The sequence below is a fragment of the Rhinatrema bivittatum genome, chromosome 9 (assembly GCF_901001135.1).
Source record: "Rhinatrema bivittatum chromosome 9, aRhiBiv1.1, whole genome shotgun sequence".
Lineage (NCBI taxonomy): Eukaryota > Metazoa > Chordata > Amphibia > Gymnophiona > Rhinatrematidae > Rhinatrema > Rhinatrema bivittatum.
In genome coordinates this window covers 42,699,323-42,723,975 of record NC_042623.1, presented here as the reverse complement: position 1 = coordinate 42,723,975, position 24,653 = coordinate 42,699,323, and the positions used below count along the sequence as shown (strand labels likewise).

The following is a 24,653-nucleotide window of genomic DNA, read 5'->3' as shown; positions in this document are numbered from 1 at the left end:
ATGATGCAAGGTAGGAATGTGGAGACATGAACCAGGAACAACGAGGAACAGGAACGCAGGGATGAGACAAATCTCTAGGAGGCAATGAGTACTCGACCAGTGAGGAGCCCTGTTGCAAAGGCAAAGCTCGGAAATGGAGCCTGAGCTTAAATACTGTAGCTGAGTTGATGTCATCATCCTGTGCCGTGGCTAGGTTCCCACCGCGGTCCCTAATTAAGGATCAATGGTGTGCGCATGTGCGACTAGGGAGGGGCGCGGGGCGAGTAGCAGCGTCTCTCCGCAGGCCTCATAGAGAGGCCTGATGAGAAGTGGTAGCTGGTCCGGGGATGCCTGGGACTGTGGCAGGGCCGGAGGCACCGGGGGAGGCCCGAGGACAGAGCTGATGGCCTACCGCCGCCAGCGAGGAGGAACCAGAAGCTGGAGTCACTGTAGAAAGGTGAGGGGGCTGTGGCGTGGGTCTGCTGTGGTCGGCACGCGTAAAAAAAAGACCTAATTAGGTTCAGCAAATTTCTCTTACCCAGTCTCTGCTGTATACATCCCTTAGCGAAAAGCACTTTACAAATGTGTAAACAGTAAGAGGAGCAAAAATAGTTTACTATATATAAGATACTATAATTACAAGTGTGAACAAATCTCTAAAACACAGCATTAATAGTGAATGATGGTATCAATCACAAAGGCTTAAATTCTGAGGCACAAAATGTCTAATCATGTACCATCATAAAGTGCCAATAAATGGGATAGTCATAAAGTGTCCCAACAACATATCTTGTGAAAACATGTCTATCAATTATATTAAATATTTCAAAACAGTCTTAGGTTAGCCAATTTCCATATTAAAAACATAAAACTTATCTGCACAGTATTAGTCACTAGCTTGCATGGCAATCCTAAATGGTAGAGAAAACCACTGATATAACAACAGTAATCATGACACCAGTGTTTCAGCAAATGTTCTTGCTTCAGGAGCTCTAAATCATTTGTTTAAAAGACAACAATAAAAAATGTTAATATAATATAACACTACGCTGTGTTCAGAAGTGATAACATACATATGTAATGACCGGACCAAAGCTCTCACAGCAATGTAGAAAATGGCGGAGCAATGTTACATTCTTGATATGAACACTGTGAATCAATCACTAACATGCCCATAACAACATCAACATTTATCAAAATAAGACCCCCAAGTAAATCATAGCAAATTTTAACTGAAAAATCAATAAAAAGAACATTATTAAAAATGGAACATTATTAAAAAAAGGCCCAAACTGACCAAGAAAATCAAAATACATCCCACTCAATTTCTTAGTTAAGCTCCACAGGAGTAACATAATTGTGAATTAATGCTTAATCCTATTTAACCAATAGGTGATTCAAATCACCACCCCATTGATTCACTGTGAGAACTTCAAGAACCATAAACACCAAATCTTCAAATTTATGACCAAGAGCCATGTAATGCATGACTAATGGGACCTCCATTCATTCCCAATTGATTCAACTGCGATGTTCTCATAACCGCACTCGTAGCATTCTTGCTGTCTTACCAATATAAAGCAAATGACAGAGACACCAAATAGCATAAATCACTTGCTGTGAAGTACAAAAGCTCACTGTTTTAAAATAAGTCAAAAGGCAATTGACATCCAGAAAATGATTGTGGACATAAACAACATCTAAAAGGAAAATGTCTCACATTAGCATCAATATTTAAATGTAGTGTCTGGATATAAAGAATGAACAATTCGCTGATGTTATGTCCCTGTTTTAATGCAAAAAAAGAGAAGGCTCCTGAAAAACTTGATGTAATTGCAAAATATTTCAGTGTTGTTTGACTGTTGAATTAAGTGAGTTTTCATTGTGAAAGGAAGAATGTCAAATGCTGAGTGGAAGAGTACCCCTGAGGTTTAAAAAATAAATTGCGATTACACCATCAAGCATAAGAACATAAGAACATGCCGTATTGGGTCAGACCAAGGGTCCATCAAGCCCAGCATCCTGTTTCCAACAGTGGCCAATCCAGGCCATAAGAACCTAGCAAGTACCCAAAAACTAAGTCTATTCCATGTTACCGTTGCTAGTAATAGCAGTGGCTATTATCTAAGTCAACTTAATTAATAGCAGGTAATGGACTTCTCCTCCAAGAACTTATCCAATCCTTTTTTAAACACAGCTATACTAACTGAACTAACCACGTCCTCTGGCAACAAATTCCAGAGTTTAATTGTGCGATGAGTGAAGAACTTTCTCTGATTCGTTTTAAATGTGCCACATGCTAACTTCATGAATGTATTGTTGTGAGGCGGATGCCTTGGAGTGAATGCTATGGTTCTGTAGGACTTGACCTGCAATGTAATCCTTGAAAAAAGGCTGATTCTGTGACAACATGGACAAGCAGTTAAGCATTTACCAAAAGAAAACAATAATGTGAAGTTGAGGATGCTTTACTTAAGACACACTGCTCATGATCCCAACCTAAAACATGGGCTGGTTGTGCTCAAAACTCACTCTGGAGTCACTTCATCTACTCTTAAGAGAAGAACACCCAGCACCCCTAGTGCCTCTTCTTTCTTCTGCATTAGCCAGCAGAACTGCCCTTTAAGCCTGCAGTCCTCTTATTCCAAAATAGACTGAACATTTTGATCTCAACTCAACTTCTCTGGGAATTATAGAGAATACCATATCAGTCTAGAATACTTGCCCTAGCTTCATTAGCAACCTGGCTTCAGGCTTCAAATGTTTTTTTAAACCCCTTTACTGTGATTTTAAGTCAGAGACATTCAGCATGGTGGGGATTTTCCCTATAATAACTTCATTCCCCTTAAAACTCTCAATCCCAATGTTTGTCTGACTTTAGCTTCTGCTCTCAGGACCTAGAAGCTGCATAGTGTCAGTCTTTCTAATTACACAGTCATTCTTTCCATATTCCTCCTTTTGAAGAAGTGAAAACACAGCAGGGCTTTCAATAATAGCAGGTTTTTTTTATTGGTAGGAGTTTGGCACATAAGCACCTTTTCACTTCAGCAGATTCATGTCACTTCTCACAGAGAGGTAGGAACACAGTTCTCAAGACAGAAATCATCATACACTTTGCAGTGAAACACCAGTTGTAGTATCCCATCATGCTAACTCAAAATAGCTGACATTCAGTTAAGGTTGGCAGCAGCCTTCCTGAATCACTTGCAGTCCTTTACTCTTAGTTCATCTCCTCCCAAGGCAGCTATAGCCAACAATGCTTGCTCCTACTAGGCTTCTTTCTCACTCTCAGCTTTACTTTGATATTGTTTGAGTCCTTATCTTATCCACTATTTGCTTCCCACTTAAGCTGCAACAGATCCTGCCTCTTAGTAAACATACAGCCATTTACCTCAGCACTAGTAAACTGAACAAAAAAAAAGTTCACAAACACCTGAAGGACAGGGTAGTGTATGGTTAACCTGCATTCTCATTTGTTTAGCTCTATTTAGTTCCCCACAGGGCTTCTAGAAAGTCTTTTCCTTTACTTATGCTCACAAAAAATGCAGTACTGAAGCTTAAATATAAGCATGAACTTCAAAGTTTGGGAATCCGATACACTGAGCAATGGCAAGTTAAATGTAAGACATTGATAAGACAGGCTAAGAGAGAATTTGAAAAGAAGTTGGCCATAGAGGCAAAAACTCACAATAAAAACTTTAAAAAATATTTCTGAAGCAGAAAGCCTATGGGAGTCGGTTGGACCGTTGGATGATCAAGGGATTAAAGGGGCACTTAGAGAAGATAAGGCCATCTCAGAAACATTAAACGATTTCTTTGCTTCGGTATTCACTGAAGAGGATCTTGGAGAGATATCCATTCTGAATAAGGTTTTCATGGGTGATGATTCAGATCAACTGAACCAAATCACCGTGAACTTGGAAGATGTGGTAGACCTGATTGACAAACTGAAGAGTAGTAAATCACCTGGACCGGATGGTATACACCCCAGGGTTATGAAAGAACTAAAAAAATGAAATGTCAGACCTATTTCAATTGATTTGTAACCTATCATTAAAATCATCCAATGTACCTAAAGACTGGAAGATGGCCAATGTAACCCCTATATTTAAAAAGGGATTCAGGGGTGATCTGGGAAACCATAGATCGGTGAGCTTGAATTTAGTGCCAGGAAAATAAGAACATAAGAACATGCCATACTGGGTCAGACCAAGGGTCCATCAAGCCCAGCATTCTGTTTCCAACAGTGGCCAATCCAGGCCATAAGAACCTGGCAAGTACCCAAAAACTAAGTCTATTCCATGTTACCATTACTGATGGCAGTGGCTATACTCTAAGTGAACTTAATAGCAGGTAATGGACTTCTCCTCCAAGAACCTATCCAATCCTTTTTTAAACACAGCTATACTAACTGCACTAACCACATCCTCTGGCAACAAATTCCAGAGTTTAATTGTGCGTTGAGTAAAAAAGAACTTTCTCCAATTAGTTTTAAATGTGCCCCATGCTAACTTCATGGAGTGCCCCCTAGTCTTTCTATTATCCGAAAGAGTAAATAACCGATTCACATCTACCCGTTCTAGACCTCTCATAATTTTAAACATCTCTATCATATCCCCCCTCAGCCGTCTCTTCTCCAAGCTGAAATGTCCTAACCTCTTTAGTCTTTCCTCATAGGGGAGCTGTCCATTCCTTTTATCATTTTGGTAGCCCTTCTCTGTACCTTCTCCATCACAATTATATCTTTTTTGAGATGCGGCGACCAGAATTGAACACAGTATTCAAGGTGCGGTCTCACCATGGAGCGATACAGAGGCATTATGACATTTTCCGTTTTATTCACCATTCCTTTTCTAATAATTCCCAACATTCTGTTTGCTTTTTTGACTGCCGCAGCACACTGAACCGACGATTTCAATGTGTTATCCACTATGACGCCTAGATCTCTTTCTTGGATTGTAGCACCTAATATGGAACCCAACATTGTGTAATTATAGCATGGGTTATTTTTCCCTATATGCATCACCTTGCACTTATTCACATTAAATTTCATCTGCCATTTGGATGCCCAATTTTCCAGTCTCACAAGGTCTTCCTGCAATTTATCACAATCTGCTTGTGATTTAACTAATCTGAACAATTTTGTGTCATCTGCTAATTTGATTATCTCACTTGTCGTATTTTTTTCCAGATCATTTATAAATATATTGAAAAGTAAGGGTCCCAATACAGATCCCTGAGGCACTCCACTGTCCACTCCCTTCCACTGAGAAAATTGTCCACTGTCCACTCCCTTCCACTGAGAAAATTGTCCATTTAATCCTACTCTCTGTTTCCTGTCTTTTAGCCAGGCACAGGAAAAATCATGGAAAATGTTATAAAGAATTAAATCACAAAACATTTAGATAGACATGGTTTGATGGGACCCAGCCAACATGGATTTACCTAAGGAAAGTTTTGCCTCACAAATCTCCGACATTTTTTTAAAGGGTGAATAAACATGTGGACAAAGGTGAACTGGTAGATGTGGTGTTTTTGGATTTTCAGAAGGTGTTCAACAAAGTCCCACATGAGAGTCTTCTAAAAATAACTAAAAAGTCTTGGGATAGGAGGTGATGTCTTTTTGTGGATTGCAAGCTGGTTAAAAGACAGGAAACAGAGAGTAGGATTAAATGGTCAGTTTTCACAGTGGATTAAGGTAAACAATGGAGTGCCTCAGAGATCTATACTTGGACTGGTGTTTTCTAATATATTTATAAATGATCTGGAAAGGGGTACAACGAGTGAGGTGATCAAATTGTGGATGACACAAAATTATGTAGAGTAGTTAAATCTTTGACCAGCTCTCATGACCATTTTTATTTGTGGTATTACAGAGTGCCAAAATACCTGATCACTTTATAGCTTGGCTCCTGCAACAGTATGGTAGTTTGGCGGGTTATAGAGTCAAGTGGGTGTTATGAACGTTCCCGCCCGCGGGCTCCCCCGCGAGCAGGCTCACTTACTGTTGCTGTTTCTTCGCCGACGTGGCAGGACGCCACAGTCAGCCTGCCCACGCGGCCCGGAGACCATCCCAGATTCCCCTCTCCATCGAGGCCGGAGCCGCGGGCCTTCTGCCCCCCTCAGCGCGGCTGGGAACGCCGCCGACGTCATCTTCTTCTCTGTGGCATGGAGACCGCATCCCCGGGTCGGAGTAGCGGCTAGAGCCGCCCCGGGGCCTCCTACAGCAGCTGGAGCCGCTGCTGATGTCAGGGCCTGCGTCCAGGCCAGCCCTGCCTCTTTCAATATTGTACTTCGGTGCAGGCCGCTGTCCGTGGTCCTGCACAACTTCCTGCTTCCTCCTAGGCGCGCGGCCGTGCCTCTCTGCAAGATTTAAAGGGCCAGGCACAGGAAGTGTGCTGGCCCCACCTAGGGAGTGGACTTCCTGCTCTAGCCCTATAAAGGGCTGCTTCGTCAGTCTGTTCTGGGCCTTGCATATCGTGGTGACTTCCCTCTGGAGGCTCCTGCCTGCCAGAGCCTTGTAAGGTCTTCTGTTCTCCGAGGAGCTCCTCGTCTCGTCTGCCTTCATACCACGTCTTCGTGTCTTGATGTTCTGCCTGAGGTCCCTGACCATGTCCTGATGTTCCGCCATGATCTTCCTTGTCCTGATGTGTCTTCCTGTCCAGGATGTTCTTCCCTGCGTCTTCGTCTGATGCTCTTGAGCCTTCCATTCTGCCAGCCGGATCTCCCGGTGACGCGGCTTCGTCTTGGAGATGCCGACAGTGGACTCCGGTCCCTGTGCTCCTGAGCCTCTGTTCCCGCCAGCCATGGGGGAAGCTTCGGATGACACCGGCTTCGTCATTGGAGTTCCTCTTTGCCTGGACCTGCCCCGCGCTTGTCCCGCTCTCCTCGTGGTCCGTGACCAGCCTCCAAGGGCTGTGTAGGGCGCGCAGTGGGACAGGGTGGTCCGCCCCATTGGTTCCGCCCGTGAAGGTGGGCTGTGTAGGGTGCCCTGAGAGACAGTGCCAATGTCTTCCTGCCTTATGTTTTGCCTTGTTTGGATCAAGTTCCTCGTCATGCCTGTGATGCCGTCTGCATCAGCCCAAGTGTCTTCGTTAGTGATGCCGCCTGCATCAGCCCAAGTGTCTTCGCCAATGATGCCGCCTGCATCAGCCCAAGTGTCTTCGCCAGTGATGCCGTCTGCATCATCCAAGTGTCTTGTCTGCGATGCCATAGTCCTGTCTTCATGTCAAGGCCATCTGCCCTCAACCTCAGGCCAGGCCTGCTGCTCCATGCTGCTCGCAGCAGGTCTGAAAGGGCTCGGAATGGTCGGAGGACCATTCAACTTCCAACATCCTTGGATGTTGGCTTTGGGAGCTTGCCGGCCTGGCAGAGGGTAAGACCGTCAGCCATGCGGAGCCACCGTCAACCCTTGGCTCGGCCCTGAAGGTCTGGGCCCAGGCTGAGGCCCATGGGCACACAAAACACCCCCGCCACATAACAGAGGGATAAGTCCAAGCCTCTTCCTTTGAGTTCTAAAGTTACAATTCCGGCTTGCTTTTCTGATTTTAAGGTAGTACAGACTGGTTGTGTATTTGGGTATTTTTGTGTCTAGAAATCATAATAAACTTTGCTCTGGTAATTATAAGGTAACCAAGCAATGATAAAACAGCTCTTGGTGTCTTGGATGGACCCAATTAATTTGCTTAAAATGAGCATTTTGCCAAAGTTGCTATATCTGTTTCAACATGTTCCTTGCAATGTCTCAGCCAAAATCTTTGATGAATTGCATAAGGCTATGGCTAAATTTATTTGGCAAAATAAGCAGGCTAGAATCCGGCTCTATTAGTTATGAATGCCCAAGTCGCAGGGCGGCATGGCTTTTCCCAATTTAAAATTATAATATTGGGCTTCGCGATTACTGTGTCTTAAGGGGTGGCTTGGACATCTTAACAACTTGTGGAGTCCATTGGAAAGATTACTGACAGATGTTACTGACCTGTCTTTGTTACCATTTCTGCCAATGCCCTCTCCGATTGGACGACGAGTAACCAGAAGTAGTTACATTCTGGCCCACATGCTTGGAATATGGGGTCAGGTTCTGCGTTTCTTAGATCAAGAGAGTGAAAACATGCTCTTAATATCTCTTGTTTATGGTAATTCATTGGTGTTGGGTCTAACCCTCTCACCAGCCTTTAAGGGTTGGCGTGATAATGGGCTGTTTAGTATTGCCCAACTATGGGAGGAGGGTAAGTTTGCTTCATTTGCTTCTTTGTGTGAGGATTTTGACCTTGACTCTAGAGACCATGCTTTTTATTTACAACTTTGGGAAGGGCTGGCTTCTCATTTTGATCTGTCTGTGCCAATTCACCTGCTGAATGAATTGTTTACTTGAGTGTTCCTGAGGTGCGAGCAAAAGGAATTTCTTTAATATATTGGGGTATGTTGCAGGGCAAATTTGAGTCAGGTACTTCCTCTCGGTTAGTGGATTCATGGAATGGCGATCTTGGGTTTTCTCTGGATGCTCAGGCATCGAAGGATATTTGGGTGGCAGCACATCATAGTTTAATTTGTCAAAAATGTGTGGAGTCGATAGTCAGACAATTGCACAGGATGTACCAGCTCCTCTCTTTTTCGCAGCAGTTTATCCATATCTGAGCCCAGAGTGTTGGCGTGGCTGTGGGGATATTGGATCCTTCTTCCATATGTAATGGCAGTGCCTGGAAGTTTGGAAGTTCTGGCTTGGTGTCACTCAAGAGTTGGCTGATATTCTTAATTTCCCAGTGAACAATACACCACTGATCGGCTTACTGGGGAAATGGACTGGTTCTAGTATTCCATTTCCTTTAGAAGCTTAGTGGGTCAGTTATTGCTGGCTGCTTGCTTTATAATAGCCACTTTTTGGAAACGTATTCCTTGTTTAAAACATTGGAGAGCTCAAGTCCGAGAGGTGGCTAATATAGAAAGGTGCAGTATACTCTTAGGAATGAGCAATTTAAATATGATCATACATGGAAAGTATATCATACTTATCAGGACAGCAATGCTAATATATAATTATTCTTAATTTATCTAGCTTTACTCTGCCTTTTGTGTGATTATTATACCAATATCTATCGGAGTTGTTTATATACTACTGAATTGTGCCCTGTTGGATTATTTGTCTTTGTTGGATGTATGCCTTGAAAATATATAAAGAAAAAGTTTAAAGAAAAAAAAACAGGTTTCTTCCAGCCTGTCTATGGCAAAACTCCATTGAAAGTAGAATTCTTAGGGCATGATTCATCAAGGTCTTTTCTTCCCATAAATACAGAATGGGGGGGAGGGGGAATAATTAAATGAAATGGACCCTTAGAGGTGAATTTTAAAAGCCCAGTGCGCATATTAATTAGAGGATGTGCAAGGAAGTTGGGCTTGCACGCACTGAGTGGAATTTAAAAGCCACCGAAATATGTGCGTATCTCCCGCAGCACCTACATCATGAAAGTTTTCAAAAGGGTGGGCGATGGGTGGGACATAGGCATTTTGGGATGTAAACCAAAGATGTGCGCATAAATACTGATGCGACCTGAGGCCCCCCTACTGCATAACTTCTACTATGGATGCCGTGTAAATTAAATTTAAAGAAAGCTAGGCAGATCTGAGGGGTTTCAAGGGTTAGAGCTAACTGGGAGGAGTGAAGGCTATCAAACCGGGGAGGGGGGGGGGGGAGGCGTTGGAGGACCTCTCTCTTAACTGGGTGAACTGGGGACGAACTGGTAAAACTGGGAATGGCGTTGGCGCGCACCCTTTTTAAAATCCCCCGGTTTACCCGGTAGAAGCGGGATTTGCATGCAAATGCGCATGACCACTTCAAATTTGGCACCCAGTGCGCATGGCCAGGCTGTTTTATAATATGTGCGCATATTCTCGCGTATATTATAAAATGGCCGTGTACCTGGGCACAGGCCTACGTATGTGCCCGAATGTGCGCAAGCGCCGGTTTGAAAGTTACTGTCCCTGTGTTCATGATCTCTGGATGTCCTAACTATCCCAGTTTTATTTATTCATTTATTATTTACCTTTGATTTTCCGTTTTTAATTTCAAACAGCACCCCAAAAGCAGGTTATACAAGTCCCCATCAATAGCCCAATTTAAACATAACCATAAAAGCCTCCCTCCCTCACATCCTCAATAATAAAACACACCATTTCCTTTCTTCTTTCCTGTATACCCCCACACAAAACAATCCATTACATCATTTCTGAGGTGAGCCCACCATCGAACTCCTCATCCACCCAAATCCTTAATATAATAAATCATATCAAATTTTCTTCCCCAAGAATAACTGCTGTTAAACAGAATTTTCATAGAGTCCTTGAACTATCTTTCAAATTATACTCAAAAGACCATCAAACTCAGCCATTTATGTCTTTTTAGGAGCAGTAATTTGCTGGTAGGCTCCCTGCCATTTGAAAGGGCACATATGTACCAAATGCACAAGTTTAAAGTTGCAAATTTGGCATCCCATATGCTACTTGTTCCAGTGAGATTTTAATAACCTATGATTCTGAAGCACATGCAGAGACCTTGAGTAGTATATCATGCAGATAATAGGTTAAGACTTTCAATTATGTAAGGAGATGAAAATACCATAACTAAATCTTATCTTACTGGTCTGGCTTTCAAAGCGTGAGACTCAGCCTGTAACATTGACAATTTATTAAGACAATTTAGACTGCACTAGTCAACATAACAGCACAGTTCCTAGATTTGTGCTCATACCCAAAATGACAAAAAGACTCTGTTTTGTAGAATGATATGGCCACAGCTTTTATTTCGTTACTTCCGGTTTCAGATTCTCGTAATAATATTCAGTGGTCTGTCCGAGCATTTCATGGAAACTGTTGTTAGAACCACAACATTCTTTACTGCCACCACCCGAAGGTGGGGGAGTCACTGTCTTTGCCCACCAAGGACCGTGGAGTGGTTCGACCTCCCTTTATTCTTATTTCGCAGCAGTAACAGCGTCATTTTTGTACAGTAAGCAGGCCCCACCCGAGCCTTAGAAACAAGTGAATCCCCCTTTGTCAGGGCGCCTCCTGAAACAGGCAAGGAACCACCTTCAAGAAGCGCAGTGTTGGAGAAAAACTGGCTGCAGATCTGAATTACCACTCTTTGAGTTGCAAGGTCCACAAGGTCAATAGGTAAAAAAAAACCCCCAAAAAAAACGCAAAACCTTCCTCATCAGAATGTGTTGCTCCAAAACCAAAATTTTACTGAAAATGTAAAAAGTAGCAAAAACACAAAAATCAGGCCAGACCTTTGCATATTCCTAAAAGTTACAGTTCACAATCCAATAAGAAAATATAAAAACAGAAAATGAAAAACCAAATTCCGGGTGCCTCTTTTGGCTGGTCCCTTTGCTTCCAAGGCCTTGCCAGAAACAATGTTGGCTCTGCTGTTTACAATTACAGATTCTTGCAGGTACTTGTAAGCGCTGCCGTCCTTCTGCAGTGGCTCCACTCTCCTTCCTTTGAGGTGGACACCCTCCAAAGGCCGCACCCACAGAGTCCTCTCATACAAAAGAAGAATACAACTCCCTAGGGTGGATTTCCAGCAACTCATTTGAAATCCATTGACAAATAAGTTTTTGTAGAGGGTTGAGGTTTCCTCCCTTGGTGGAAAAATAGAGGTGAAACTCTCTGATTCGCACAAAAATGTAAGAAAATATGGGAAACAGGCCCCCTTTTGTCTCAGTGAAAAGAGACGTGGTCTTCCCTCTGGAAAAAAAAGTGAGAAGCTGGAGGATCCTATTGAGTGATGAAGCCAGCTCTCATTGCCTCTCTCCACCCCTCCAAGGCATTCCTCCTTTCCCCCAGTGTCTCATGGGGACTCCTATATTTTCACAAAGAGCCACCCTTTTTTTTAGGGATGGACTGGAGCTATTACTCACTAACCACTACATACTCCTGAACACTCCCAATGCTGGAAAGTTCCTCTGTTTTAAGGCATAGTGGAGCCTTGTCACCCTTCACAAAAAATAGGCAGACCCCCCCCCCCCCCACAAATTTCCAAGCTTTTGCTTATATGCTCATGAAGGATAACAAGGATCCCATCAAGCCATTGGCCAACAACCTAAGGGGAACAAAGGCTGATGTAGGCGAAGCTCCTGTTGGACCTCTGCCACAGCCAGCTTCGCCAGCTGATAGTGGGGACCTGCAGGGCTCTTCCCTGCAGGTTGTGCCAACTACACCTCGTCCAAGGGTCCATGCCCACAACAATATATTGTGTGGAGGGGATATAATATAGGGGGAAAATCCACAGGTATTTCCGAACGAAGACTCACAGCATCAGATCCCAGCCTTGGTTCTGACTGAGCTGGAAAAGCAGAAGGAAATTGCTGGGTCAGAAACAGAAATCTATTTTATCTGATTGAACGCTTGGCCTTGCCTCACTCTGTTTATGACCAAATACTGCATATCAAACAACCTCAGGTCTTTGCACAGTGTTCCAAGCAGGGTGTAACTTTTAGTATGTAAGTCTATGGCTAGATTAGTCTGTCTATTAGTCTATCCGCCACTTCTCTGCCTGGCTAGTAAAATGTAGTAACAGTTTCATTTAGAGTTCATCAGCTGGAAGCTGTACCCAGAGGATTAATTTCATCCCAGATAGTTCTTTCTCTCTTGTCTATGCGTGGGAAAAGTAGGTCTGTGAAAGCTGATTAACAGATAAATGACCTGCTTCCTTCCCTCTGAGCTTATGCAGGATATGTTGAGGGTCAAGAAGCAAAATAATCTCTAGAAACAGAATGATATTTTAATTATCCATTTTACCATGTAACTCCCAAACAAATCGTGAGTCAAGTACACTATTGCCAATGGAAGTGATTTTATATTCCTGTTTGTACACTTGTTCTATTCCCCAAGCCAGGTGGACACTTGTTCCCTCTTGCCTCTCATCTGCACTTTTACTATATGTTTTCCAGATTCACTTGTACTCACTCCTGCACTCAGACATCTTGCACCACACTCTCAGATACCACTCACTCTGATACCCACTCACTCCCCCACTCCCTAATTCAGTCTGTCTCTTTGGTGATTGCCAGTAATCAAGCTGTACACAAAGATGATGCTCCAACACCACTTTACTATATACATTAATTCAAACATTAAAATATGGCACTAGGTACAAGGAGAGAGACTAGAGGTCACTTGCTTTTATGCAAACAGGAACAAACCAATACAGCAGCATCTAGTTGGGGGAACTGTGACAAAAGTGGCCGATTCTCTACTCTACACTGCTCTGATCTAACAACTAGGCCATACTTCTTTATAGGGATCCCAGTGGTGTCCTATGGTACAATGACATATACGGAAATCAGAGTAATTTAAGGTGGTAGCAGTGAGCAGGCAGTTTATAAGGACACCAGAGAAAAGTCTGTAGGAATCTACTCTCAAAACAAGCAATTGTGTTTGATACCTACTACACTCACATTTTATTACCACAAAATATAAGAACCCAAGTCAATCTTTCATGGCTGGGTGCAAGGATATGGTTCTGCAAAAAGGGGAATTAATTATGTATCAGATAAAACAAAATCAACCAATTAAATTCAGCAGTTTTTCTACTTGTAAATGCTCTCTGTCACAGGATGTTACTCATTGATAAGTTAATTTATATCTCTTTTGGGTAATAAAGTAGCTTCCTGCGTAGCTATTTAAGGGCCAGATTCATTAAGGTTTTTCTCCCATTTTGTGTCTATGGGAAAAGTCCTTAGTGAATCAGGTATTCAGTTTTTAAGCATTTCTTCTTAATGTTGCGGATAGTTCCATTTTGACATCGCCTTATCTGTTGAGCTATTGCGACAGCTTTGCCTGCCAAGCCATTGCAGTGTGGTAATCGTTTATGCTAAATGCGGCTGGGAGTGTTTCTCCCTCTGTTACCATCTGGCAACCTTTGTGGATGTAAGCTTTATCTTTGAAGCTGAAACTTTTGTGCAGCCATACGAATAAATCTCTCATTTGACTTTACTACTTGGTGGATGACAGTTCATATTTGCTCCACCTTTTACTTTGCTTCCATTTGTATCCGGTGTGCTACCTGCTCTTATTGCTCTGGCAATAAAATACTTTACAATCTTTGCTGTCTCTGGCTTAATGTTTGGACTCTCTCTCTCTCTTTACTCATTCTTTGGTCATATCTCTAGTTCTTTTTCATTTTCTCTCTCTTTGGTCTGTTTTGGATTTCTGGCTTCATCTTTCTTGTCTCTATTTCCTTCAGCTCTTTATTTTTCATTACTCTTTTCTCTCTTCCTCTGCCTCTTTTCTTCTTCCTTCTTCTTCCTGCCTCTCTTCTTACTGTTTCTTTCTTCTTCCTCCAATTTCTCTTGTGTTGTCATCTCGCCCCCTTTCTTCTCACTCCATTTTCCTCATGTACAATTTTTCATCTTCCAACTCCTTTTCTTTCTCTTCTCCTTCCTCTAATGCTCTCTCCCAAGTTCCTGTTTTCTGTCCCCTTCATCTTATACTCTTTCCCTGCACGCTCTTCCTTTATTTGTGTGCATTCTCTCCTCTAGCCCTTCTTTACGCATTCTCTATACCCCACTTGCCTCCTGTGCTCTTTTCTCCTATGTTGTCTACCTCCTGTATTCTCAGTCCCCTTCACTATTCCTCCTCCTGTTATCTTGCTCTTCCTACTGGGAATAGTCACTCTTCCCCTTCCTCAAGCATTTCACCTCCGTTGGTGCTATTATTTTCTACTCCCCCCTCACAAGTTCTCTCCCTGCCCCATCCTCCTGCATTATCACCTATCCCTCTTTCTCTAACCATCGCTCCTTACTCCTACATTCTGCTCCTGCATTCTTTCCATGCCTTCTACTGGTGCTCTTTCTTCCCCTTTTCTCCCTTCCTTATGTAGGTACTCTTTCTCCACTTTACAGCTTTCTCCAATAAGTGCTTAATGCCCTCCTTCCCTTCCTGCCAGATTGATTCCCAGTACTTTCATGCCTCCCTCTCCCTCCAAGCTTAATCCCTTCTCCTCCCAGATTAATGCTTGGTGCTTTTTCTCCCCATCTCCAGCTGAATTCTTGAGCTGCTGTGTCTGGTCCAGCCCCTTCCCTCCTGTCCCCAGGCGAAAGTATCTATCTGTGTGCATGGGGAGTGAGCATAACACACACAAATGGGGTGGACATCATGTGATGACACTGAGATGGAAAAGTCTTAGAGCTCAGGAAAAAATAGAAGGTTTTCTAAGCATGGATGGGTATTCCCAAACAGCTGCTGGTGAATGAATCTCCTCAGTCTCCTCAGGTGAATGGATGCATTTTTGCTCACTCCTTCAGCCGCTCGCCAAATCTTTTGCTTGTGGTTTTTCTTTCATGTTTTATCTTTGTCAAAGTATTTTTTTCTTATTTCAAATCTCTAGGAAAAAAAAACTTTTGTTACTTCAAATTTCCAAAATTCAGTTTTACAGAGCTTCAGCTGTCTTAACGATGGCATACAGTAAACTGGGATTCAAAGATGTCTCCACTGTTCTTTCCAGATCTCTTTACTGGACCTGTATGATCACTGTGGTTGGTGCTTAGATACATTGTATAATGTGCCTGACTGTGTTGCCTGTGCCCGAATGTTGACCAGAGCCAGAGAATCCAGAAGCTTCACACTAAAAGAACTTTTAACTTCTCCTCAAGCTTTTGGATCATCAAAGAGGAAGCCATCATCAGCTGAGGGACCATTGTCTAAATCAAAAAAGACAGTCCCCTTATGCTAAGTACCATGACCACATTCTCTACCTCCTCCATCCCAGTTAGAAAAAATGTCTTCAGTTTTGGAGTCCATGGCTCCAAAATTGGAAACTGAATCTATTATTCCACCATATCAAGTCAGGCAAGAAATTATTCCAACTGGTTAACATTTTAAGCCTCAAAGTTCACCTTTGTCCAAGGACATGACAACCTCAGAAGTAGTACCTATACTACTGTCTGACTCTCAAAAAAGATTACTATCATCATATAATTTTCTAGCATACCTTTCAGATGATGAAGAGTCAACCAGTCTTCTATCAAACCCCTCTCCACAGCCTGCCAGGCGTAGATCTCTGTGGAGGATATGTCATATCCTGCCTTTGTCCAAAAAAATTGGCAAAAGCAATTCCTTTTACTTTACAGGAGGAGGCAGAACCTAGAGAAGATATATTTGGTACGCTAAAATATATTCCAGCCCCAAAACAAGTAGTAGCTGTTCCATTTCATACAGTACTACAGGAACTCCACTCATTACCAGTAGCAAGGAAATTAGATCTCAAATACAAAGTTCAATTCATTCCCGTATTGCAAGAAGCAGAAGAAAGTGAGATCAGCATATGATGAGACCCATATTTCTTCTAGGAAGTTTGCAGTAGCCATTACAGTCAGAAGGCTAGAAATGCTGCAGGTTTCAGGTCCTTGTGAAGATGTCCATGAGAAACTTGCAGATTCTCCATGCACAGGACATAATATTTTTGGAGACAAAGTTAAGGAAACAGTGGATCTTATTAAAGGTCACTGCTGTACTCTCCTTACCTCTTTAGCAGCTACAACTGAACAGCCATCTACAAGCAGAAAAAATAAACCTCAGCATTACAAGAAGAAGGTACCAAACCGGGCCTGTGCAAGGGGATTGGACGCCCTAGCACTTTCAGCCTTGCGCCGCCCCCTCCCCCCCCCACACACACCCACCCCCGTCGTGCCGCTCCCCCAGCCCTGCCCCCAGTCGCAGCCCTGACTCCTGGGGCAGAGACCACATGCCGCTACTCCCCCACCCTCCCAACCACCCCCTCCACCCCAAAAAAAAAACCTCACAAAACACCTGGTCCAGTGGGAAGCCCGGGAGCGAACTGCCGCTCCCGGGTCATCGGCTGCCACTAATGAAAATGGCACTGGTGGCCTTTAGCCCCTACCATGTGACAGGGGCCAACCAATGGCACCGGTGGCCTTCAGCCCCTACCATGTGATAGGGGCTACCGGTGCCATTGGTTGGCCCCTGTCACATGGTAGGGGCTAAAGGCCACCAGCGCCATTTTCATTAGTGGCAGCCGAGGCCCCAGTATCGGCAGATCGCTCCCGGACCTTCCGCTGGACCACCAGGGGGGCATTGGGAGGGTGGCATGACGGGGGGAGGGGAGGGAGCAGGGTGAGGTGGAGGCTGGGCAGGAATTTTGAAGGGGCACTTTTTGCCCTTTCAAAATTCTGCCGCCTGAAGTGGCCACAAGCGGTGGCGGCGCCCCCTAAATCTCAGCATCCTAGGCACAGTCCTAGCTCGCCTAATGGTTCCTCCAGCCCTGGTACCAAACCTACTGTTTTCATTAGCCTTACCCACAACAGCAACAGTAATGGCTAAGGAAGCCACTTGCTAGGGAAAGATCACAGCTCATACTTCTCCAACAAACGCAACCAAAATCTAATCCTAGCTTTTGACTACAATATCAATAAAGCTTCCCAGTTAGATTTAAATAGACTTCTGGGGTGGGGAAGGCTTCAGCACTTCAGTTCGGTATGATCTTTGATAATAATAGACCATAGGATGTTAAGATCATACAACAGGGATAATTTTTTTATTTTCAAATCCTCTCCTCCAAACAATCCACTAAAGAATCACTTCATAAATGCAGAACAGCTCCAACTCCTCCAGCAGGAGCTGTGAGCCCTCCTCATTGGAAATGTGATGGAACCAGTCCCAGTACCACAAAGGAACACCGGATTCTACTGCAAGTATTTCCTCATTCCAAAGAAAACAGGTGGCCTCTTTCCCATCTTGGACTTCAGAATTCTCATCAAATATCTGAAGAAAGAAAAATTCAGGATGAGCTTTGACTTATCTGCAAACCAGATAGTCAAAGTCATTGAAGAAGAAAGTAGGAACTTTGATATCAATGATATCATCCATCTGGAGACCAATGACCTCAATAGAAATGGTATCCATGAAGTACAGAAAGATTTCCAAAATCTAGGAAATATGATAAGGCAGAATGAAAAGACTATTGCCTTTTCGGAAGTATTACCTGTTCATGGAAAGGGAAATGAAAAGCTATGCCATATAGATAATTTCAATTACTGGCTCACAACCAGGTGCACAGAAAGTGGTTTTGGATACATTGGAAGCTGGGGTCATGTATGCAGCAGTAAAAGACTATATGGTAAGCATGGCCTACATTTGTCTGTAGCAGGAAGGAGGATGCTAAGTGAGAAATTCATATTATATATTATCAGACATTTAAACTAAAGAATGGGGGTGGCAGGAGATGGCCAATGAAATTAGAGATGAGTTTCTTTTTTTTTTTTTTTTTTCCCGATTCATGATTCAGTTCAGGTTCCTTGTGAGTAATTTTGTTTTTTACGTGGTTTGGGATTGTTTTTTTTCATTAGTACGCACTAACATGAAATACTAATTTTTCTGAAATTTCAGAAAAATTCCTTTTGTTTTTTGAATGAAATTCACATGTCACCCCCAAGCAATACAGGAAGTGGGCAGAGAAAATAAAATCAATCAGCTCAAAAGGCAGAAAAGGTGACTAGGAAGTGCAACAAATCAAGGGAGAATAATTGGAAAGCTAAGACTACAAATGCTCTTAGCTTGGCCAATAAAATCCCAGATTTGCAAGCCCTAATGGTAGAGGCTGACTTGGACATTATTGCTGTTATGGAGACATGGTTCACAGATTCTCATGACTGGGATACAGCCATCCCGGGCTATAGCTTGGAAGGACAGAGAAGACAGAAAAGAGGGAGAAGTAGCTCTTTATGTAAAAAAAATTATCTAAGCAACTGAACTGCAAGGAATGTGGGGTAAAGAAGAAGCATTATGGGCCGTTCTAAAAAAAGATGATGGCGCATCCATTTTTACTGGAGTGGTTGACAGGTTTTCAACTCAAATGGAAGGACTAGACAGACATCTGGTCAAAGACATTCAAAAGGTGGGGAAAAATGGAAAAGTGTTGAATGTTGGAGATTTCAATCTGCTGGACATAGACTGGAGAATCCCTTCTGTGGAATCTACCAGAATTAGAGAGATATCTCTAGGCATTCACGGAGCGGGATGCCAGTGGCCAGTAGTTGGTGTTCCACCTTCACGGAGCGGAAGGATGGAGGGCTGCTATCTCCAAAAAAAAAAAACCCCAAAAAAACCCAAAAACTAAAAACAGGGGTGGGTAAGAGTATGGGGTAAGGGTGTGGCCTACTAGTTACAGCGGTTGCTACCCCTAATTGAGCTGGACGTTCACTTGGATGCAGATACGGTGCTGCTCTCTAAATTGGTGGTGGGGTGGAGGGGAATTAGGGCTGGAGGGTACTGGAAGCCAATAGTAACAGGTGGGAGAGAATAAAAGGGGAAAAAATGGATAAAGTGCATAGCTTGCTGGGCAGACTAGATGGGCCATTTGGTCTTCTTCTGCCATCATTTCTATGTTTCTATGTTTCTATTTATTTATTTATTTATTTATTTATTTATTTAGATTTTTATATTCCACTTTTCGGCACTTCAAAGTATATATCAAAATGGATTACAGAGTGGATGCCCTGCAAGTGTTACATGTATTAAGTTGTTTACATGTTGATTGTAAACCGGCATGATGTCCACAACGAATGCCGGTATATAAAATGTTCTAAATAAATAAATAAATAAATAAGTTGTTTAAAATGTAAACCGGAGTGAAGGCATTTGCTATACTTCAGTATAAAAAAGTCTCTAAATAAATAAATAAATAAATAAATAAATACATTTGCTCGTTTGTTTTCCATATTTGCTCGTCTGATTTATATCCACCATACTCTTCACGAAGCTCATTCTTTCACACTCCGTATGATGAACACCCTTCAATCCATATGATTCATCATCAGTTTTCCAAAATCTAATATTGAACCAACTCAAATAGTAAGCTTCATATGAACTGTCTGTATACTGAACAAAGAAAAGTGTTTTTCTCTCAGTAGAGGTTACATGAACTGACTAAGATAATTCTAAACTTTTCATATCAAAAACAAGTTTCTGGCCATTTCTCTTTGAAAAAATTGGGTCACCTGGTTACCCCATTTTCACATCTTGAGAGAAGCTCAGTGGCACCTGAATTCTCAGTAGCACCAGCACATACAACTACTTTAACACAAAGGGGTAGATTTTCAAAGGGTTACACGCGTAAGATATGCGCCTAACCCCTGAAAACCTACCCCTGCGCATGCCGAGCCTATTTTGCATAGTCTCGGCGGCGCGCGCAAGCCCCAGGATGCACATATGTCCCGAGGCTTCGAAAAATGGGCAGTCCAGGGGTGGGGCCGTGGTCCGGGGGTGGTCTGGGGGCATAGCCGAGTGCCCCGACACAGCAGCCTGTGTCGGGGTCTGGTGCGCCGGCAGGTAGGGGGGATTTAGGTAGGGCTGGGGGGTGGGTTAGATAGGGGAAGGGAGGGAAAGGTGGGGGGACCAAAAAAAAAGTTCCTTCCAAGGCCGCTCCGATTTCAGAGTGGCCTTGGAGGGAACAGGGAAAGCCATAGGGCCTCCCCTAGGGCTCTGCGCATGCAAGGTGCACAAGTGTGCACCCCCTTGGTGCGTGCCGACCCTGGATTTTATAACATGCGTGCGGCAGCGTGCGCATGTTATAAAATCGGGTGTACATTTGTGCGCACCGGGTAGCACGCATAAATGTACCCCGCGCGCGCAAAATTTAAAATCGTCCCCAGTGTTAGATAGTGGACAACACACTAAGTCAAGAACTACAACCATATAAATATTAATTGAACCATCAGATAGCACGGGAACAGCTCCAGCTTTGGGGTATTCTGCAGGTAGATCTCTTTGCAAAGCTATTTAATAAAGTTTCTATTTACTCTTTCAAGAGGTCAGTAACGAGCAGTCTAATGATAGATGTTGTTTCGATCCCATGGAATCAAGGGCTTATTTATGTGTTGTTCTTCCCCACCCCCAATTCCATTTATAGCCAAGACAATTAAAACATTTACAAGAGAAAAAAGTTAAATGAGTTTCATAGCCCACGTTTGGTCACTTCAAGTTTGGTTCATGTAACTTCAGTGCCTAGCTCTTCAGTAGCCAATAAAACTGAGAGTATTCCAATCCTTGATCACACAGTGCAATGGAAATCTTGTCCATACCAACCTTCAGTCTTTGGTTCTGACTACATGGATTTTGAAAGTCAATTAGTCCTGTCTATGCAACTGTCTACTGAAGTAAAGTTAGTCTAGCATCAAACAATGCTCTACCAGAAGATCTTACAACTTTAAATGAAAAAGATTTTATATCTGGAGTTCATGGATCAGTCAGAACTCTTTTAAATGTCTTTCCTCTCTTACTTCAATACCTCTTAAGGCTGTCTGACTCAGATTTGAAAACTAACTCAGTCAGTACATAGGAGCATATCACTAGAACTCAGGAGGAATTCTTATCTTCCAGCAATCTGCAGTTGTCAGATTCATAAAAGGCTTAATTCATCTTAAGCCTCCAGTTAAAGATCCTCCTACTCCTTTGGATCTAAATACAGTTATTGCTCAGCTCATGAAATCACCAGTTGAGCTTCTAGCAACAACAGAATTAATATTCCTTACTTGGGGATTTTGGTTTTTCGTAACTGTAAACTTCCTGGAGAGCAAGTGAGTTGCAAGCACTCATCTCATACTTTCTGAATATCAAAAATTTTCACAGCAGAGCAGTTGTGAAAAATCATTCAAAATTTCTACCAAAAGTGGCCTATCAGTTTCGTGTTTATCAATACATGGTGTTGCCAATATTTTATCTAAGATCACATACCAATAAGGATGAACAGACTATCAGACTCTTCATACATTGGACTCCAGAAGAGCTTTATTGTTCTATTTTTCAGGAACAAAGTTTTACAGAAAGTTCTCACAAATGTTCATCTCCTTCGAACCAGTAAAACTGATTTTTCAGTTACAAAAAGAACTTAATGCGTATCTTTTACACTCAGGACTACAGCTTCAAAGTAAAGAGAAAGCACATCAGATCAGTGCTACTGCAGCTTCCTTAGCCTGTCTTCGCTCTGCTTCGTAGAAGATATTTGCAAAGCTGCCACCTGGTCTTCTGTACACACCTTCACTGCTCATTACTGCCTAGAAAATGTTTCATGTCAAAACAGCAGTCTTGGCCAAGCAGTTCTCAAAAGCTTATTGAGTGAATTCCTTTAACTCTCCCTCTAACCTCTTGATCATACAGATTCATGTTTTTTCACAGCTGATATAAGAGCATAACAATATTTTCATGCAGCCCTTAGCTTGGGAGTCCCCACATGTATGGCTGATTACTCTTCCACAGAGAAGGCAAAGTTGTTCACAGAGAAGACAAAGTTGCTTGCCTCCATAGAGAGTTAAGACAAATCGGCCACACAATCCCACTCTTCCCCTCTAAGAATTAATTGAAGGCTAGATTGCTACAAAGACTGAGGTGACCCATGTGGTGGCGACTGCGCAGGAACTCCTGTACGTGCTCAGAAAATGTTGTTTTTTTTTTGGGCTTTGTGAGAGTTTTTCTGTCTCGGCACCGCCGGACAACATCATCCCACTTGTGTAGCTCATTTGTCCTGCTGTCTGTGGAGAACAATCACTAAAGGTAAGTAATTTTGCTTTCCCTACATATGTTTCCCACTGATGCGGAGAGTGCAGTGTTAATCACCCTTTATCATGTTAGCTGATCAAATGTTGCTCTCCTGCTTGAGCTACAAGCCTCAGCATTGTATTAGTTTCATATCTTTTTTTTTTTTTATCTTTCTTTGGGCCTTTCCCCCTCCGCCTGAATTTCCAGTACCTTTCTGCTGGTTTGGCTTTTATCTCTTCTTTCTGTGTGTCCAAAACACACCAAATCTTCTTTCCCTTATCTTCTCTGCAATCTTGGCTGCCTTCAGTCTTTTCCTATTATCTTTGTTTCTGATCTGATCACTTTGTGCCACCCCAAAGATCCAGCTTTGCATTTTTATCTGTCACACCTGTTTCTTGATCTTCTTTCTATCTCACGCTCCAACACGCTCATTCATGGACTAGCACTTCTCTTAGTATTGTCCTGCATGCTTTTCCTTTTAAAAATGTTTTAGGATATGCGTGACTTATAACAATAGGTTGGAAAATCTGAACACTCTCTAGAGCGCATTTCAAATAGGTAATATTTACTGTGTAAATAATGCAATTAATATCGAGAATTAGCTTTAATGAGGAGAAGAGAAGGTTCAAAGAAAGGTACAGATAAGCAATGTGAGTATTGTTTATCTGTTTCATGCTTCCATGAGCTGATAAATACACAATAAGCTTTCACTGAGCTCCATGCTTCTTCACAACCAGGAATGGCCCCCGCTGAAAAACAAATTTTACAGTTTGTTGGGTTTTTTTTTCCTTTTTACTTATAGCATAGCTGTCAATCAGAGGGCAACTCCATTTATTTTCATGGTACAGAGGGCAGCGAGTTCAACTTTGCCACTACGAGGGATGTGGATCTTTCTACTGAAGATATTCAGGAACAATGGGCAGAAGAGTTTGAGAGCCATCCAACAGGGTGAGTGCCTCTTACACTCCTTTACTTTAAGTGTACATGCCGAAATCATACATGGACTAAAAACAATTCACAGGATGATTGCATTGTATTCCACACATGGCATGCTGTATGCTCAGTGCATTTTTGTTTTCAGAGCTCCATGGTGGGTAAGTTAATGGAAGCATTACCATAGGAAAGAACAATAGAGTATCTTGAATTCAGTAGATTATAGAATCTGAGGCAAAATGGTTTTAGCAGAGGGAGGACATGTCAAACTAATCTGATCTTTTTTATTTTTTAACTTGATGACCAAGGAACTGGATCAAAGAAAGCACTGGATATAGTATACTTAGATTTCAGTAATGCTTTTCAGACTTCCAGATTGAAGGCTCATAAACTGAGCCATCTAGGGGTGCAGACCTCTAAACTGTTAAATTGGGTTAGAAATTGTGCGATAGGCCTTAGAGAGTAGTGCTAAATGGAATTCATGATAAGGAAAACAGGGGGGTGGGGGTAACCACTGGAGTGCTTCAGAGACCAGTTCTGTGTTCAGTTCTGTTCAGTATTTCCGTAAATGATATTTTCAAAGGGAGGAATTATGTTAACCAAATAAATTATCAGGCTATCTCTGATATTCAGTTTAGCTGGATAACTTATCTGGTTAAGTCTGGTCATGCCAAAGTGCTGTCCTAAAGTTAGCTGGATAAATCTGGACAGTGACTGAATATGTACCCCTATGTATTTTCCCATAGATATAAATTATGGATATTGCTTTTTCATCTGTATCTTAGTGTGCAAAGTTTCAGTTCCCTATCTGATCTAGAAGTTGCTTAGAAAAAAAATATGTAGATAGATACATATATATATATATAGATATATAGATAGATAGATAGATAGTTATATATAAAACATAGTTATATATAAAACATGTGATGGGTCTCCCAAGAAGAAGCCCTTTTTCATCACTGAGAAGACCCCTAGAAAAGATTCTGGCTAGGGGAGACTGCTTAAACTTTGCATGTATTCTAATGCTAAATTTGTGGAATTAATGGTTGTTGATGTACCTTATGATAGCAGAAAGCTGTCGGTTATGTCTAAGTCATTGTTATGGAAAGTGTGATGTCCTTAATAACCTCTAGATGGCATCACGTATAGTAAAATTATTCTATGGGAAGAGTGTATATTGGATTCTAATGGGA

At 42.4% G+C, this 24,653-nt stretch overlaps 1 protein-coding gene across 1 annotated transcript in view; it reads left to right on the top strand.

The window, feature by feature from the left end:
* The window catches only part of RELN (reelin), a 699,179-nt gene that overhangs the window by 346,139 nt on the left and 328,387 nt on the right, over positions 1-24,653 (top strand). Inside the window, exon 11 of the mRNA XM_029615599.1 lies at positions 23,330-23,475. Coding sequence (XP_029471459.1) covers positions 23,330-23,475 — 146 coding nt within the window. The remainder of the gene's footprint in view (positions 1-23,329; positions 23,476-24,653) is intronic.